This window comes from Corythoichthys intestinalis, chromosome 12 (genome assembly GCF_030265065.1).
Source record: "Corythoichthys intestinalis isolate RoL2023-P3 chromosome 12, ASM3026506v1, whole genome shotgun sequence".
NCBI lineage: Eukaryota > Metazoa > Chordata > Actinopteri > Syngnathiformes > Syngnathidae > Corythoichthys > Corythoichthys intestinalis.
Window position 1 is genome coordinate 37,262,503 of NC_080406.1, and position 18,890 is coordinate 37,281,392.

An 18,890-nucleotide genomic window follows, 5' to 3' on the forward strand; every position below is an offset into this window, starting at 1 on the left:
CTCAAAATGGGCCCGATCATCGAGCACCATTTCAACAAAGAGAAATCTTGTTAGACTCCGGAGGGATTTCTTTGAAGTAGAAAAAAATGTAATTTGTATTCCCAATATACTGTATCTTTTGTCAAACCAGTCCTGGAACTTTGCCAACACTCTTCACATAATAAACAAATGGGCCTGGTGGGCGTGTACACAGTAAGAGATGTGTCATCTGCAAAGTCAGTAACGTCTACTAAGCACAACAAGTGAAGTGTTGACTATCACATGGAGATGAGGTCATGTTATGAATTCTGCATAAGTTGTCAAATAAAGTTCACCAACCACAGCTATAGAGCACATTTACTATGTGAATATCAAGAGCATTGGGTACGTCTCATTGTTCAAATGGGAAGTGAAGATCTCGTTTAAGGGTTATTGTTGGCCCAACAGCATCACCCAAGGGGAACAAGAGTGCAAGAATGAAATAAATAAAAAGTGAAATAAATAAATAAATAAATAAATAAAATTTAAAAAATGAAATAAATATATATTGGAATAAGTAAATACATTAATATATATTGGAATAAATAAATGGTGTAATAAATAAATATTGAAATAAGTAAAAATGGAAATAAATGTTGAATAAATTAAATATAAATTTAAATAAATTGAAACAAATAAAAATTCAAATAAATAAAAATTCATTCATTCAGCCATTCATTTTCCATGCCGCTCTTCCTCACGAGGGTCGCGGAGGTGCTGGAGCATATCCCAGCTAACTATGGGCAGTAGGCAGGGGACACCCTGAACTGGTTGCCAGCCAATCGCAGGGCAATAAATAAAAATTTAAATAAATAAATAGATACTGAAATAAAAAATAAATATTGAAATAAATATACATATATAGAAACATTTTAATGAACCATTTAATTATTTATTTAACTGTGTATTTATTTATTGAATTTTTGCACTACTCGTCCTCCATAAAAATTAACTTGACGTAACGATGACGTTTAAGGAAGTAGAAGCGAGTATGCATCATAGATTTCACATATCTAAGGCTAGATGTCCGCCACACGTCGGCCATTTTGCGCCAGAGCCAGTTAACTTAAACGTCAAACAGGCAGTAATTGTATTGCATACTTTATAAATATATATATATCATTCACATTCTGAACCTCCGCTTTAATAAGATTTGTTGATACCAAAACAATTTTTAAATCCGTACAGAATTCAGCGAAGCTTACTTCAAAGAGGAAAAATCCCACACCTTCCGTCCGATGCAGTGGAGCCCGCCAGAGAATGCCACCGACGCAAGATGGCCGCCTTTGGCTATGCCATCCATACATCAATTACCTATATTATATACGTATATGACACGGTTAGTTTTTTTTTTTTTAATTAGTTCGTGGTACGTATTTCAATGCTAGGAAGATGTCCAACACAGACGTAAGTTGAGTAGCATTTCAACGTAATATTTGTTTAAATATTGATCTTACGTCAATGACTCCTAAGACTTTTTTTCTGTTCCCAAGAAGTGACTACGTTTAAATATAGCTCTAGCAGTCTAGCTCCAAGATGATGCTTTGAACAATGTTATAGGCTAGCAGTTATTTTCATCACAAAATATGCCTGGCTAATTGGTTTGTTAAAATTACTGTTCAAGTCATGTCACCCAAACCTACCAAATGTAGTTCGTTTCGTAAACTGGCTATATAGTTATAGACGAGGTTTTTTTAATTTTTATTTTATTTTTATTTTATTTTTTCTATTGAACCATGTACACACAAAACAAAGTGCACAAGTCTCAACATCAAATACAATATTTTTGATTGAGCATAATTCAGCAAACAATAGCAACGGCAACAATAACCACAAAAACCACACACCAAAGAAAAGAAAACAAAACAAATTTTCTTTAGACAGAGGACTTGCCAAACCAACTTAAATTGTTTGAATAAAGAAAATAAATGAAGGGCCTTCCCAATCAAATTCAAGGCTTTGCAAAAGATATAGAAATCATTTCTCCATTGAGCCATGCATGGTTTGGTTTTAAAAAATACAACAACACTTATGAATAAGAAAAAATTTCCCCATAAGCAATACCACATTTAAAGCAAATTCTGAAATCTTATCTTTTTGATAAACACCAAACAAAATTGTTTCTTCTGTGAGGGGCATATCAATATTTTTAGATTGCAGCCAAGTCTTTAATTGACTCCAGAAGGAATTAACAAAAAAACATATGATTTAAATTTTCTATGTCCATTTCACAAAAAGTACAATTACGGTACTCACTTCAAAGCCAAATTTCAATCTTAAAAAATCTTTTTTTGGGTAAATTTCGGTCACAATTTTGGACCTCTTTAGCTTTAGAAGGCACTGGAAATTAAACACAATTCTTTCGTATACTCTTAATCTTGTCGATCTCAAATTGTTTCGAAATATATATTCCCTTAATTGGATTCAGATAAAATTCATTTATCAACCATTTCCTGATAACTTTTTTTTAACGACATTTGTTATCCCAAAAATCCTGCCCCCATATATAGACAACTTTCCTGATAAAAATATGAATTGCGCCATCTTGGAAAATTTCTGCTTCGAACTTCCGGTTTAGAAAAAAAACTCATGAGTTGCGGTTGAAGTTAGCAGTGTGATGAAGAAGTTAAAACGGCAAAATCCAGCCAGAGGAACCCACGGAATGTCCAAAAATGGATTCAGCACGACGTAGATGAGATTGTATGATTATTTTTATCACTTCGTTGATCATTCGTTGACAAAATTATAACAACCCCTTTCAGCCTGTGTTGACGTGAGGTGTAGATTGATACGCCGGCCACTTAAGTGACCAAAATGCGGTTACATTTGCCGAATGCAGAAGGGCTGACACGGAATTTGTTGTTACAAGTAAATACTACAAGGTATGTACATATAAACAAAAATAGTACATCATTCTTTTTTATTGCAGATATTGATCGCAATAAAACATTTGGACAATATGATTCCATTTCTTGTTTTATTTAAAACAATTGAACTCATCATCGTAATAACAATATCAAAGGCAACAAGTCGTTTTATGCTCGAGATTTTAGCTTTCGTATTTTTTGTGCACCGGACGCATGAAAATGCAGGGATAGGAAGAACATACCTTCCACAACACAGCGGCAACATGACTACAAAAACACCCGGTCTTTGTGGTGGCACGAGCTTTGTTCCACATCTGCGTTCATGAACATGTCGTCCTCCCCTGTCGTGATGATGGCAGATGGATGCGGTATTTCTAAATTGTCTTTTTTAAGGGCTTTTGATGAGTAATGTTATTCCAGCTCCGCTGCTGTTTTGGATGGAGAAATTCTAAAACAGAAGTTGCTTGCAGACATGCGGAAGTAAAGCGGAAGTGCCTCGGAAACTTGTCCATAGTTATGTTAAAAAGATAGCAAATAAAATTTAAGAAATGCAAATGATATTCGTATGGTTAAAATTTGCACGATTCCAGTAATACTAAGGGGATTATTCTTTGACAGGTAATAATAAATATATGGTTATTTAAGGTCAGGAAAGTAGGTTTTGGTCAGAAATTCAATAGGCCCGTGGGTCTGAATTTGTGATCCATTTTACCATCACAATGGTGTGAGACAAAGGCCTCTAACTTATTTTCTCACTGATTGTAATATTCAAGGTACTGTATTGTCGAAAAGCTCAGCCAATTATATATATAACTGACTCTTCTGGAAGAAAATATTTGTTAATTCATGCACACAGTTGAGTTAAATTAGCATTTTCCCCTTCTCGACACCAGGCTTTAAACCGCGCATCTTCATGACGAAGGAGTCAAAATTTGGCATGTGGGCCTCATTAAAACTGCCCCAAAATTTTCATAGGATTTGACAAAGGATTTTGTTGAATAAAAAAAATAGCAATATGAAAACGAGAAAAACTGAGGCCTTCCCTTACGTGTTTATGTACTTTGAGTCACTTTTTTGAAAAAATTCGAAAATGGAGTAGGGATACTCCCTACGTGTTTGTGGACTGTCAGCAGCATAGACTTTTGCCAGTGCATGGAAATGTACACATACTATATGTCTTAACATCTCGACCTTTTTTTTTTTTTTTTAAAGGAGCAAGTGGAATTTCTGCAGCAAGCGATCGAAGAATGTGCTCACAAACTGAATGAAATTCAACTTAAAAGTTTCCAGGTCAAGGAGGAAATTAACCACATGTATGTTTTTGTTCATTTTATCTTGTCTATCTTCTGTTGCTAGAGATATTAATTTCTCCTAGTACCACTATCACACAATTTTTTATCCTGATGTAACAATAGCACCAGTAGTGTAAATGAATACCTAATTTGATTACGGTAGATTTCAGTGTATTTGAATAATTCCAAGTCTTGGGTCTAATTTAGATCTGGAAAGAATATTAGTTATACAATTGAATACAAACGTCTCTTTTGCAGGGTTAAGGAAACAAATGAGAGGAAAAAGTCGCTTGGTGTTTTCCAATCAAGTGGAGTTTTGGAAAGGCTACAACAGTTTGGTAAACTTCTCCAAGAAGAAAAGAAGCTTACTGAGCAACTAAATCATGAAGCTGCAACAGAAAGGTTGAATGTTTTTTGTTGTTGTTGTTATTATAAATATGATGTGAATACGGATAAAGAAATTGACAGATTTAAATAATATGCTCTGTCTTGCAGAAAAGAATTAAGAGATCTACATGAAAGAATCGAGCATGCTAAAACTAAGAAACAAAGCATTATGGCCAAAATAGCAGAATTGAAACAGCGTCTTGGGGAGGCCAAAGATCCCAATCCTGCTGGTATGGCAGTGTTTGCAACATGTAATATACTGTTTGTGTTTGATGTTGCTTTGAAATGTCCGAAAGTTCTTTTCTTCGCCAACAGCACAAGCTATGAAACAAACAACACTCACTCGGGCGAAGAAAACCAAAAAGTAATTTTATTTTTCATTAAATATAATTTCATCAAGGGCGTAGGTTTGGTCTCAACATTGGTAGGGACGATTTAACAGCATAACATGCATGTACAATTTTTGCCAGGAGTGGGACATTAATTAGACCAAACAGATTGGGTAAACGGATCAGGCCTACATTTCTCATGAATATGAACATAATTAATTAGAAGGCTAGACGATCAATGCAAAATGAATCTGTATTGACTTATACTAACTTTCATGTGTATTGGTTCAGGTTTGTTTTCAAAAACTACCTAAGAAACATTTTGAAAACTTACAGAATAAATGTCTGGATTTTATTAGCTAATTTAAATTACAATTTGAACATAACAAATTATATTAACATACACAATAAATGCAAACTTGTTTATGATCTTTTATCTATCTAGGGATGAAAAAAACCAAAAACAAAAACATTTGTCATAAGACCACTCAACATTGTGTCCAGAAGCACAGCCAAACTCTTAAAAAACAAAAAACAAAAAAAAAACCTTTTTATCTCGATTATGATATTGTATGATTATCTAAGAAACGTCTGTATTGGCTGCAAATAAAAATATTTTAAATAAATAATGTAGAAAAAAATACATTTTAACTAACGTCAAGTCATCAGCCAATGGACTGCACATTCAGCAAGTGAAAAGGGGTAATTGGAAGTCTGAACATAACAAAAAGAATTCACTTAACAGTGGTAGGATCAATTCTGTCCTTAAGACATATGGGAAGACAATCTAAATTACCTACATAACTCATTATATAATGCAAATAAGGTTGCTTAAAAGTTGGTGGGTACAATTTGAGCATCCTGAAAAGTTGGTAGTCTTATGTCCCTACCATCCCTATGCAAACCTACGCCCTTGAATTTCATGTTTGTAATTTGTTTGAAGTAACTATTGTTTTCTTTAACTAAATGTTATGTTATTTCTGTGAAATATTGTATTTCTTAACAGGTGAATGCTCCGTTTTACGAATGCGCTGGGACACATCAGTATTTCATCAGAATGTTTTATTTTGTTTAAATAAAAATAAAATCTAAATAAATGAAAACTGCTGTCCCCAGAAAGTGAAGTGAATTGTTGCATTTGGCACACCACAAGTCTTGTACCATTGTATAAAATGTTTGTGATTTATTTTTTTATGTTTATTTTAATCTGCAATAATAGTTGACAAATCAGTTCATTGTCACAAAATGTCTTTAGTTAAATATGAAGTCCTCGCCAAAATGTGACCCAAACGCAAAACTACGTTACTTCGATTAAAAAAGTGTTTCAATTAAAAACAAAAAACAAAACTTGAATTAAAAAAAAATCAATAAAAAAAAATAGTTTTCAAATGCATGTTCTTGAATTTCAAATTTATTTTTGGCATTCAAAGCTTCAAACACTTTTTTTTTTATTTTTATTTTTTTAATTGAAGTGACTTTTCCTTTGATTGGAAAAATATATTTTGATTGAAGCAGCTGTTGTTGTTTTTTTAATGAAGCAAGTTTTTTGATTGAATAATAAAGACACAAATCTACCTCCATATAAAAGTAATTGTAATCGATATCGATGATGTGTATGACATTTATTGTATTCCGTATGCCAGCCAGTGATGGCGCTGTTGGGATTTCTGCTCTGTACATGTCTTTGTACATTTAGACGAAGAAGTGACCCCCAGGATCCTTTGCAGTTTGAATGCTACACGTCAATATATTGAAATGGTGTGATATTTCCCCACATTCAGGTTACAAAGGTAAGTCTGAATGTTTAAAATGTGTACGCTATCATATTAACGATTACACATGTATTTATTCCTTAATAGCTGTTTTTAAATGTCGAACGTTAGCCTGTCAAATGTCACGTAATATTACACTTTTATGTATTTAATATTGGCTCGACCCACTCATTGAACATCTAAAAACTTCAAACGCTTTTTTTTAACCAAACAACGCTTGTCACGTTAATTATATCTTTTAACAGATAAATTCCTTACACGGTCTTTCTAGTTTAGTCCGATAATTGATTTATAAATCTTTGTTTGTTTACAAAAAGTTCCAAAACAGTGTTGGACTTAATTCGGAAAACATTTAGTTATTTCTTTACCTCAGAAGGACTTGAATGTTTTCCAGGTGTTTGACATGAAGCCGGAAAATCCAGACCACTATTCCATATTTGACATATGCTCCCAAGATGGAGCCTTAACAGGACTGAGAGAAGTTAACCCCGTCCTTAAAAACAGTCCTATTGGGGATCTGACCAAAGACAGTATGATGAGTAATTCTATTTGCATGTTAAGTGTGAATGCTTTGCATTTTGATTAACTAAATTGCTTTCAGAGCTGGACGATGAAGGGTCCAAGGATGTCAAGGAGATCTCTGATAAGATGGCCTGCTTGGCCTGCAGATGCTCCTTCATTAACCGGGAAGAACAGGTAAACCCTTTGCAACCTCAGTTTACAAAGTAAGTTGTTAGAGGAAAATTGCCTTGGTTTCAGCATTGTAAATTGCGTTGATATAAGCTTACATAACTGATGCATTTGCCAAAATTCTAGATGGAACACTACAAGCTGGACTGGCATCGGTTTAACTTGAGACTGAAGATATCAGGAAACCTGCCGGTAACTACTGAGGAGTTTGAGAGGAAGACTGGAGCTGGTGAGGAAAAAAGCCTTCAATGCACAGTGAAGGGCTGGGCAATATGACAATACAAATCGCAGAACAATGAAAAATTATGTAGCTTCATAAAATGCTATTATCGTCAATTTTGATCATATATTATAAATGTGAACTGTAATATAAATGTGAACTGTAAAGTGTCTCCTTGAAAAGTAGATCTCAGAGCCAAAAATGGTGAGCAATCTTAAAATAGTTGTCAATTAATTTGATAATTGATCATTTGTGGTATCCCTAGTGAATACTAATAGTGACTACATGCATTTGGAAAGAATTGGCAACCAATTAGGCATGTGCCGGTATGAGATTCTGACAGTTTGATAACCTTAAGCCAAAATATCATGGTTTCATGGTCTTGTAATTACAGCTCTAAAATGTGCTACTTTGAGATATCTGTGTTAAAAAAACAAACTTTTGTTCCATTGAACAGGATTTTTATTTTTCAAAACATTAGCTAATTGGAACATAAGTATAATGATAAATTAATATATATATGTATATATGTGTATATACATATACATATATATGTATATGTATGTATATATATATATGTATATATATATACATGGCGTAAAACACTCAGGTGACTTGAAGTTCCGCTCTGAGACCCCCAATTTAGCCATCTTTCAAAATTGTCCGATATGCTTGTGTGATACATCATTGGAAAGCTTAAAATCTCAATTTTCTGGGGGAAGAATTTTTTTTAGAAGGGGGGGCATTTAAAAAAAAAAAAAAAAAAAAAAGTTTTTAAAAAAGCAAAACCCTGTCTGGAGGCGAGAGCAGAATTACAGAAGCCATGTCTTTAACGAGATATTATCGCGTACTTACCTTGTTTCGATCCAAAAACTCCATGTTGCATGTATCACTGAGTGTCAAGACACAGCTGTGAATGGCCACAGCTGGATTTTGGGGGGATTTTATGGGTGAAACATGGGGATATGACAAGGGTCGCGATGCAGAAATCGCAGACATCAAGGAGTGGTCGAGATTTTCTTTTTCATATATTACCCCTTTTAAACATTTTTTTCAATTTTTCTTTTTGGGATCGATTATTTAATATCTAACATATCGGACAAAAGGTGACAGTAACAAAGAAAAATACAATTAAGCGATAGTTATGAAGTAGATATCCGTGACTTTTTTTTACAGACGTCATTTTTTTCATTGTGAGATAATTTGTTTAAAACTTTAAAATATGTGAGTGAATAATTTGATTTTAAAGTCGTTTTTTTTTTTTTTTTTTTAAACAAAAAAATGAGACATCAATTAATGATTCTAAGCTAAAAACAACATACATTTTGAATAATAAATATAATTAATTACCATTGTTTTATGGCTGGGTTGAAACGAGCAGTTGCGCGACGTCTGTAAACGGGGGTTTTCGGGTTAAAACGGACCAAATAAAAATAGTTCGTGGGCTTAATGCACCATGAATCTGCTATGGCAGCATATAGACATTTTGTTCTATTAAACACAACAGTTGTTTTGGCTTAAAATACACCAGTTTCTTTTAAAGAAGAGTGCAAGAGCAGAAACTGCTTTTTCAGTCTTTTTTTTTTTTTTTTTTTAAATAACAAAAAATAACTGAAATATTCTAAATTAAATTAAAATAAATGCAGTCCCTTAGGCGAGCCTAATCCACAGCAACAGCTCAACATTATTACAATCAGAACAAAAATAATTGAATTATTTTCCATGAAAGGCACATGTGTATGACTCGTATAATGTTTACTTTATACATACACTCTCTTTCTTAACACACAGTTGCCAGAGAGAAAACACGTTTTACCAGCGCTAGACACACTAAACACGCTAGCGTTAACTCTCGTAGCTGGTGGGAAATGTTCATGAAAGTGCTTACTCATAGATTTCATAAATATATTTATGTGGCGCAGGGCCGATTAACATGGGGCCTATCTCCGTCAAAGCTGACAGAGTGGAAACACAGCCAAAGAGCTTTTTAGGTTGAAAATTCTTGTGAGTAATTGCTTAAATCGCTGAATTCTTTATAAATATGGATGTAAAACAGTCTCGATTCTTGGTTAAAAGCAAAAAAAATGGGCAGTTAGCAATGATTTTACGTAAATATGTCGAATGTGTTGCTAGTCTTTAAGCCACTGTGGCGCCGCCTTATTACCACAAAGAGCTTTTTACGCAGAAAATTCTTGTAAATAAATGCTTAAATCCCTTAATTCTTTATAGATATGGACGTAAAACAGTCTTGATTCTTGGTTAAAAGCAAAAAAAGGGCAGTTAGCAATTAGTTTACGTAAATATGTCGAATGTGCTGCTAGTCTTTAAGCCACTGTGGCGCCGCCTTATCACCACAAAGAGCTTTTTACGTTGAAAATTCTCGTGAATAAATGCATAAATCCCTGAATTCTTTATAGATATGGACCTAAAACGGTCTCGATTCTTGATTAAAAGCAAAAAAACGGGCAGTTACCTTTTATTTTACGGAAATATTGCGAATTATGATACCAGTGTTGTAGCGATTAATTTCTCCTATTGATTTTTTTTTCACGTTTCAAAATGCATGCATGGTAGGAAAAATATAATAATTACCTTGTATCCTCGAACACATCACTCCTGAGACAATCCTTCCTGTTTGTTTGCTGTACAGCTTTTGTACATTTTCAACTTAAATCCGGCGTTGGATGGCTGCATGTGTTTGAGAATAACTGTGACCAACTTCGACCGACTGAAGCGGCGTGTGACAGCCCCCTACTTGAAGGCGTGGTGCAGTGTCTGGAGATTGTGTGCCGTCAACATCATTATGAAGTCTATGGTTTACTAACCTATAATTCTGTATAAATGCGAAATCAAATTGGAGGTATTGCCTCCTTGGCAGCCACCCTCCGCAAACATGCTTTACATGTCGGTTAGCCCTCCTCCTCTAAGCCGCGGCCGTATAACTTTACTGTCGCCGAAGTATTCCCATACCATTGATTTCGTTTTCTTAGAGATGCTTTCATACCACGGTATACCTTGATTTCGTTTTCTTCGAGACGTTTTCATACCACGGTATACCTTGAAACTGGTAATCGGCACATGTCTACAACCAACAAAAGCGATAAAATAGGGCTGTCTCAAACGACTAATTTCCTCCCGATTAGTCAGCCGACTATTTTTACGATTAGTCGACTAATCTAATAATTTTTTTTTTTTTTTTTTTAATAATGAATTTTTTTGTTGAAGCTTATTAGTTCACAAAAAAACATTTTGGAACACCTAAATTCTTTTATTAACGTATGGCTAGATAACATAAATATCAACAATAAATCCCAAACAATGAGGTCAAATGCTGCTGGCATTAATTACTGCAAAATAATGTAAACGGAAACACGGTGACCTCACCTTTTTAACAGGATTCAAAACAATTCTTATTCTTTTTGTGGTATGTCTATATTGTTCTAAATGTTAAAATGAATTGCAATGTCCCGGACAATCATTTTCAGAATACTTTGTGTGAGTTCAGATGCTCATTTTGGTGCGCATTCCTCATTTTTTGGGGGAGGGGAAAAACAGTTCAACTCTTGTTTTAATCTGAAAATAGATAAAGCTGAAGGCTCACTGAAGTATTACAATTATTTTGAATGAAAGGCACATATAGTCATATTACCGGTAACTAAAAATTAAATATATAGTACTAATTTGATAGTATACTACTATAAGTATACACACAATGATACTTTATAATTAGGGCTGTCAAAATTATCGCGTTAACGCGCGGTAATTAATTTTTAAAATTAATCACGTTAAAATATTTGACGCAATTAACGCACATGTCCCGCTCAGAAAGTATTCTGTCTTTTGGTAAGTTTTACAGCAAGGCTTTTTGCGCTGTCCAACAGCGAACTCTTGTGGTCGCTTTGCGACATGGTTTATTCTTTTCTTCTTTTCTTTCTTCATTATGGCTGCACGACGTCTCGGCCTGACAATGTTGTGCTTATATGATCCTTGGACAAGATTTGTCCGTAAGTATGGTTGTTGTAAATAATGTACATATTAGGATAGTAAGCGAAATGCTATATTTTTTGTATGAGACGCTTTTTGTTTGTTTAGTGAACCTGTATAGCGTGCTAAGCTAACGTTGTTGCTAATGCAATGCTTGTGTACTTTTATTTTGTAGTTTTACGACGGTCTAAAGAGGACAATGGTTTGAGGCCATTTTATTAATAAATCAGATGAAAAAGGAAGAAGTCTAATTATTAAGGCGTCGTTCACTAGCTGTCTAGCTTTGGAAAAAGTAGACACTTCGGAGTGAGGACAGCATAGACAGATTTAAATGACAGTAGAGTGAAATGCCCACTACAGTCCTTATGTACCGTATGTTGAATGTATATATCCATCTTGTGTCTTATCTTTCCATTCCAACAATTTATTTTACAGAATATATATATAATTTACAGAAAAATATGGCATATTTTATAGATGGTTTGAATTGCGATTAATTACGATTAATTAATTTTTAAGCTGTAATTAACTCGATTAAAAATTTTAATCGTTTGACAGCCCTATTTATAATATAAAGTAACTAACATCAGTGCAGTCATGGATTACAGTAACCAGACCAGTGCTGTCTCCATATATATTTTTATTATATTATGTATATACAGGATATATGTGTATATTTTCCCCAAGTGGGAGCTTCCATGATCCTAATAAATACAATCTGCATGCTGTGCACAGAGATGTCGAGATCTACAGTTTTCAGGGGCAGCAGCAGAGTGGATTAATAACATGATGTACATGTGGAAAACACTTAATGATGCAAGTTGAGAAGACGCACATAAAGGCCACTTCAATTTAAAAAAAAAAATCATTAGAAAGTTTTATGGACTTACAATCCGCCAGTGTTTTTCAAGGACACTTTCGAGTATATCGACACACGACGAGTCTAACCAAATGATGTGCAGTAGACATGCTGGGGTCCACATTTGTCGCGGACAGCAAGGTCGCTGATAGCTAGAAATCCGAGCAGTTCTTGAACGCGGCACGAGCACTACCTCGCTCATCCTCACACAACCAGAACTTTCTACCTACTCCTTCCTTCCCTCCTACTGCACCTCCGCCCGATTTCTCGTGGCACACCTGACGATCTCTCATGGCACACTAGTGTTGAAAAACACTGCGCTCGCTTGTTGTTTCTTATTGTGTTCCAAAATTACTCTTGGGTGACGGCGCTTCAAGTGTTCGGTCATTGCCGACGTGCTACGTTCGGGTATGCGAGCTCAGCTTAGCAAGACTACACACAGTGGCACCCTCCATATTTTCCTTTAAATAATTCCAGGCTCTGGCCATTCTGGTCCGCTTTTTTTCACCGCCTGCATCGCGAGCGCCCACCATTCTAAACTTTATCCGCATGTAATTTTTTTTTTTTAACCCGTCATTACCCGTCGACGGTATGTTTTGCCCGTCGATGTATTTACGTCATCGATGACGTCGACTAGTCGGGACAGCTCTACAATAAAACATACAGTGGGGAGAACAAGTATTTGATACACTGCCAGTGGGAAAACCCATTGACAGTGTATCAAATGCTTGTTCTCCCCAATGTATCATTAAAAAAATGTTTTTACCAAACCCCTCAACAAGGCATGCTAGGAATTACAGCTCCAGTATACCAGATTGTGGCATATCGCATATGTTTCATATTACGCAACTCTAGTTCAGTAGCTTACAGTTGGACATTGTTACTACTTCATTTTCTTTATCACAATACAGGAGATGTATCGAGTATCTCAGGTTCAGAGTCCGACTCAGAGGAAGAAGTTTCAGATGAGCATCAGGAAGAGGCAAGCTGGAATGCCGATCGTGGGGATAATGACTATTCAGATGATGTCAGTTTACCTGGAAGGCTATCCACCAAAGTGGTGTTCCAAAATTCAGGCGGACAATACCTGTCGGTCTACCGCTGCATTCTACATGGAAAGGTAAGGCTTAGTTTCAAGCCCAATTATTGGAAAAATGTCCTGTGAAGAACATTTTTTCCCCTCGCAATTTCAAACTTTTCTTTAATATCATTTGCTCAGTCAGATAAAGAACAAGACTTGGAGCGCTGTTTAAAGTCCATCACCCAGAAAACACTATGGATAATTTTTATGACAGGCGGCGGCCATTTCGCTGGTGCAGTTTTCCAGGGGTATGCTTGTTTTATGGTGATAAACGTCCAACTCCTTTTGACTGGGAGAGGCAAGCTCCCTTTAAAGCGATGGTTTTACTTCCTCAGGAAAGAAGTCCTTCAGCACAAAACCTTCCACCGATACACTGTGCGGGCAAAAAGGGGCACCACTCAAGGACTCAAGGATTCTCAAAACAAGATTCACGCGCCAAAGTCTGCAGGTGCAGCGCTAAGACGCTACAACGAGGTGGCACTAGTCAAGGTAAGAATGTAAGACCAGTCGAGCACAAAAAGTCATCTGCTGCCCCCATCCTCCCTTGTCCACCATCTAAAACTCACGGTGCCTAGGAAGGGTAAAGAATATCATAAAGACACACCCCAGCTTCCACCTTCAACCTGTTGCTGTCTGGTAGGCACTATAGGGCCATACCAGCCAAAACATACTGACTGAGAGACCGTTTCTTTCCAAGAGGTATCACCACACACAAATCAAGTTTGCACTGAAATGTCAATATAATTGCACTGCTAATTCCACAACATTTTTGTGATTACACAAAAATGCAACCTGTCCGTTTTCCCAAGCAGCAAGCAGTGCTGTCCAGGTCTGAATGCATGGCGCATCCCATCCTTTTCCTCCTTATCCTGAGTCCTCACAAATAAAACATAAAATTTCAGGGGGTTGGGGGTTCGCGCTTGAGCCTACAAATAAAATATAAAATTTTGTTGTTTTTTCCGGGCTGGAGCCTACAAATAAAACAAAACATTTCGGGGGATTTTCGGGCTTGGGCCTGCAAATCAAGTTAATTGACCGGGCTCGGGCCGGGTTAGGCTTTAATACACGCAGACGGGCTCTGGTCGGGCTGGATTATTTTAGGCCCCATTTTACCACTTGCCACCACTTAGTCTTTATGAGCTTAAATGGCGTACCGCAAGCAGCACGTCACTTCCGCTCATTAATATTCATGACATTAGCAACTGTTGCTAAGTAGGGACAAGCCACCGATTGTCCCTAATAGGAAATGAATGGAAATCGTGTACGAAGGAGATGTTTACAGAGCTAAAACTACCAATTCTCTCCGAAAATGATGTGCCTGGTGTCAAATTCACTGGCAAAGCTGTGGAAGAACATAAAAATGTTCAGTTAAAGAGATGGCTTGAGTTTCGAAGGCTAAAAAAGACAAAAAAAAACGAGCCGACCCAAGCATAGCCTTAGCTTTTTTATCGACGCGACTGACAATGACATTCTGCTGTTTCAACAAGCTAACCTTTACCATCAACCCTGTCTTTCTTGTATATCCTCTGGTTGTCCTACGTTTCTTACCGTTCTTGCGAGTAATTTAGTTAGCTTTGTGTAGCGATCGCAAATGCAACTCAGTGACAGCCAATGAACACTTTTAATTTTTTCATTGATAACAAATCTTAATTCTATAATTTATTTACACTTCCCCCTTACTAAAGTTGTTAATATATATATATATATATATATATATATATATATATATATATATATATATATATATATTATATAACAAACGGTAACAGTGGCATTCAGATACCATTGTAATTCTTTTCAGGTCATTCATTGTCAGACAGAAGCAGTACGGCACGTTACGCTAAAAAAAATAAGTTAAAAATACAAAAATGGCTTACCTCTTTGTCCTCTGAAAGACCATGCCAACCCGACAAAATGTTTACTGCATATAAAATGTGAATGGATTCACCGAGCTGGTGTTAAAAGTCCGCGCAAGTTGATTCAGTCTTCACATTTTTTGCTCCCGAGTTTTTGGTTTCCGGAAACGTATGAAGAAAACATCCTTCATGTGGCGCCGTGTCTAAAGTCATTTCTACAAGTTCCAAAAAAGCAATGCGTGTTCGGCATGTTCGTTTTTGAAAGATTACCGGCGAAAAGTAGCACAAATTACGTTGTTTCTATGCGAGGGCGGGTCTATAATGTCCCACTTCGGCTTTACTTGCGCTTTACGATGTGACATCACGGTCTAAAAATAGCATGTGTGCGGTACGCCATTGGCTGGAGTTACGACGCTGGGAACGCTACCTCCGGAACAAAAGATGATTTGACCAACGTTGTGACAACCGATGCCGACCAAAAATGACTTATATGTCCGGTTTATAAATTCGCGCCAGCAGCCCTCCCCGCACAGAGCGCGCCAGTGGGCAACACGGGACAAGTCTGTGAAAGCGCCCAACCCTCTTCATTCTCGGGACATCTTTTCATGTGTGAAAGCAATGACCCGAGCAAATCCCGCGTCACCTTACACGGGAATTTCCTTGGATATGTGTGTGAAAAGGACTGTAGTGATACATTTGGTGATTAGTCCCTAGCCATGGATTAATCATCTATAGCCATGTTATATCGCTGACTGTTTACTTTAAATCCCACCTGTGTTTATATGGGCAATTGCCTGTGCTGTGGAGAGTATATCCTAAATAATTGCAAATTGCTCTCATAACATTAATACCACGGATATTATCTGAAATTGAGGCTTGTAACTCCCACAACATGTCAAGTGGGCATTTGCGTGTTGTTTCAGCACAATTTTCTGTGTATATTCCGGGACCTGTATACCTGTCTCATCACCCCTGCGCTGTCATATGTACTTTGTGTTCCGGCACCATATGATTTACAAATTAAGCACTGCTGCTAGTCACTCATTCACTTTACCCAATCTGTGTACCCTGTAACCTGTGTTTTTATATTAGTCTTGTTGTACTTTTGTTTAATGTGTTAAATGTTTTTGCGAAGCTTTATATCTTGTTTACTCTGTATAAAAACCTATTCTATCCTATTCTAATATTGTTATAGCATCTTTATAACACAGCGCAAACCTTTTTTTTTTTTTTTTCTTTACAGGACATTCAGGAGCTCTTGGCAAATTGGGGAGAACACTTAAAGGAAGCATCTGCTATATTCGTACGAGCTCCAAGCTACAATAAAACTATCTTCTTCGGAGGCCGTGCGAGTCCATTGGACAAAAAGGACACTAGGGTCCGCACCATACCCTTTCCCACACGGAGGGCAACATTTCGTGAAGTTCAGCGAGTGCACAATATGCTTTCCGCAGTTCTGCTTTATGGTAAATTGAAAAGTTTGTTATGTTACATGGTTGTACCACACAAATGGAATATAAATTCATATTGGTAATGCAATGACTTGATCCAGGGAAGGATGCTGACATGTCCACTTTTAGCAGTCCATCAAAGAAGGCATGGAAGAAGACTGTCCAACCTGCTGCACCAGTGAGGACTGAAAAAGAGGAAGGTGAGTGTTCGAGACAGCTGCCAGCATTATTTTGACAAATCACCGATAATAATTGAGACGAGTCGACTAATTGTCGAAAGAAAAAGCAGATGTTTGCAAATATCTATTTTGGATTAAATACAAAGATAATCTGCTTTCACCAAGGAGAAGAGATACCAAATAATATGTACTGTTTTTTGTAAATTAAATAGCCAATGACATGAATATTTACTGTAGTTTTTTTCATTATTTTTTCTTTACATTTTTTTTAACCTAAATTACTAACTAATAAAACGAAACATTTCATGTAAAAAAAAAAAATTAAATCTACAAATGAAAACAAAAAGAATATGTAATATTTGTAATGTATATAATATTATACACAATATAAAAGCTATTTAATAGTAATAGAAGAGAATATATTCATTTTAATTAAAAAAAAAAACCACTAATCCTTAAGAATGTAACCATTTCATTGTTTTCGAAAGAAAAAAACAGATGCTTGCAAGTATCTAATTTTACAAATTGATTGCAAAGATGATAACCTGCTTTCATTGTGGACTGCAAAAATCTTGATTTACTGTGTTTTTTGTATTTTAAAAAATAAAATAAAAAAATAAATAAATAAATGGGAATATTTTCATTACTTGGGGGGGGGGGTTCCTTTTTTCCCTTTTAAAAACCCCCAATACAATTAAATATAAAAAATAATATTTACTATTAGGTTCTTGACTGCCATTGACGGCGATAGACGTCCAATCCATTTGACCTAGGAGGGTTGACAGTGAATGAATCAATGTTCACTCAAATGGATTGGACCGTTAACTTGTGACAAACTCATATAGAGTGATGAGGCTCAAAAAAGAGAATCTATAAAATATTTAGGTATAAAACGTATTAATCAACTGTCAAACTAAGTGATTAGTGGTCCATTACTTGTATCAGCCCTAGTTTTCAACATCAGGAGCAGCTCCAAACTATAGTTACAATAATATACTACTCCTGTTATGAATGAGTTGTTTGTACCTCAGGAGAAGCAATCCAAAGCAGCTCAGATGAGGAGCCAGATGCGAAAATCCATCTTGAAATGGTGGAGTTGACTATCAATACACAGGACCTTAAAGAGTATGACATACAATCGGCCAGACACAATCGGAGAAGGAGAAGAAGGAAGAAGAAAGACGAGGAAAACAAACATGACGAAGAGGGTGCGTCTTGTTATGTAAAGTCAAATTATTTGGAGCAATTATTATTAATCAATAACTTGTCTTCAGATGCAGGAGAACTAAGCAACACAGAAGTAGATGACATTGCCCAGGAAGATGACACTCGTCAACAGACACAACCGAAAAAGAAGCATAGGAGGAAGAAACGAGTGGAAGGTAAGGGCATCTCATCGACATTGACTACTTTTACTTACAACTAATAATAAAGTTTAAAGAAAAACTACGTCTGTTAACAGAGGTTGGTATTAACCCATTACATTTACTTGAGTAACCTTTTGAGGCAAATGTACTTCCAAGAGTAGTTTTATTAAGCCATACTTTTTACCTTTACTTGAGTAGATTTGGAAAGAAGAAACACAACTCTTACTCCGCTACTTTGGGCTACACTAGTCGTTACATTTTTCCTCCTCATTCTACATATTAGATTTTACTTATTTTTTTTTGCCATTATTCTACATATTAGATTTTACTTATTATTTTTGCCAGAGACTCTAGCAGTGGCTCTCCCAGTTTCATCTACGAGACGTCGCAACAATCACATGACCCCATCATACCAATCAGACAGAAGCTTGCAGTTCTATGCTCACGCTGGCCCGTTCGATTATGTGGCATCTTTAAAATAAAGCAAAAAAAATAAGTATTTGACATAGAGCGCCGCTGTAAACATTAGGGCTGCAGC

General features: G+C 36.0%; 1 protein-coding gene across 5 annotated transcripts in view; it reads left to right on the forward strand.

Annotated features, from left to right (window-relative positions):
- The first annotated feature begins 6,590 nt into the window (after positions 1–6,590).
- The window catches only part of ankzf1 (ankyrin repeat and zinc finger peptidyl tRNA hydrolase 1), a 28,175-nt gene continuing 15,875 nt past the window's right edge, over positions 6,591–18,890 (forward strand). For 2 of the 5 annotated variants that reach the window (XM_057853424.1, XM_057853423.1), the window contains exons 1-11: positions 6,591–6,683; positions 7,060–7,195; positions 7,267–7,361; positions 7,482–7,584; positions 13,330–13,538; positions 13,638–13,747; positions 13,835–13,988; positions 16,599–16,821; positions 16,908–17,006; positions 18,017–18,193; positions 18,266–18,367. In XM_057853424.1, coding sequence (XP_057709407.1) covers positions 7,069–7,195; positions 7,267–7,361; positions 7,482–7,584; positions 13,330–13,538; positions 13,638–13,747; positions 13,835–13,988; positions 16,599–16,821; positions 16,908–17,006; positions 18,017–18,193; positions 18,266–18,367 — 1,399 coding nt within the window. In that variant the 5' untranslated portion in view covers positions 6,591–6,683; positions 7,060–7,068. Of the gene's footprint in view, positions 6,684–7,059; positions 7,196–7,266; positions 7,362–7,481; positions 7,585–9,776; positions 11,580–13,329; positions 13,539–13,637; positions 13,748–13,834; positions 13,989–16,598; positions 16,822–16,907; positions 17,007–18,016; positions 18,194–18,259; positions 18,368–18,890 lie in introns of those variants that run through there. The other 3 variants (XM_057853422.1, XM_057853421.1, XM_057853425.1) reach the window with 2 other exon arrangements.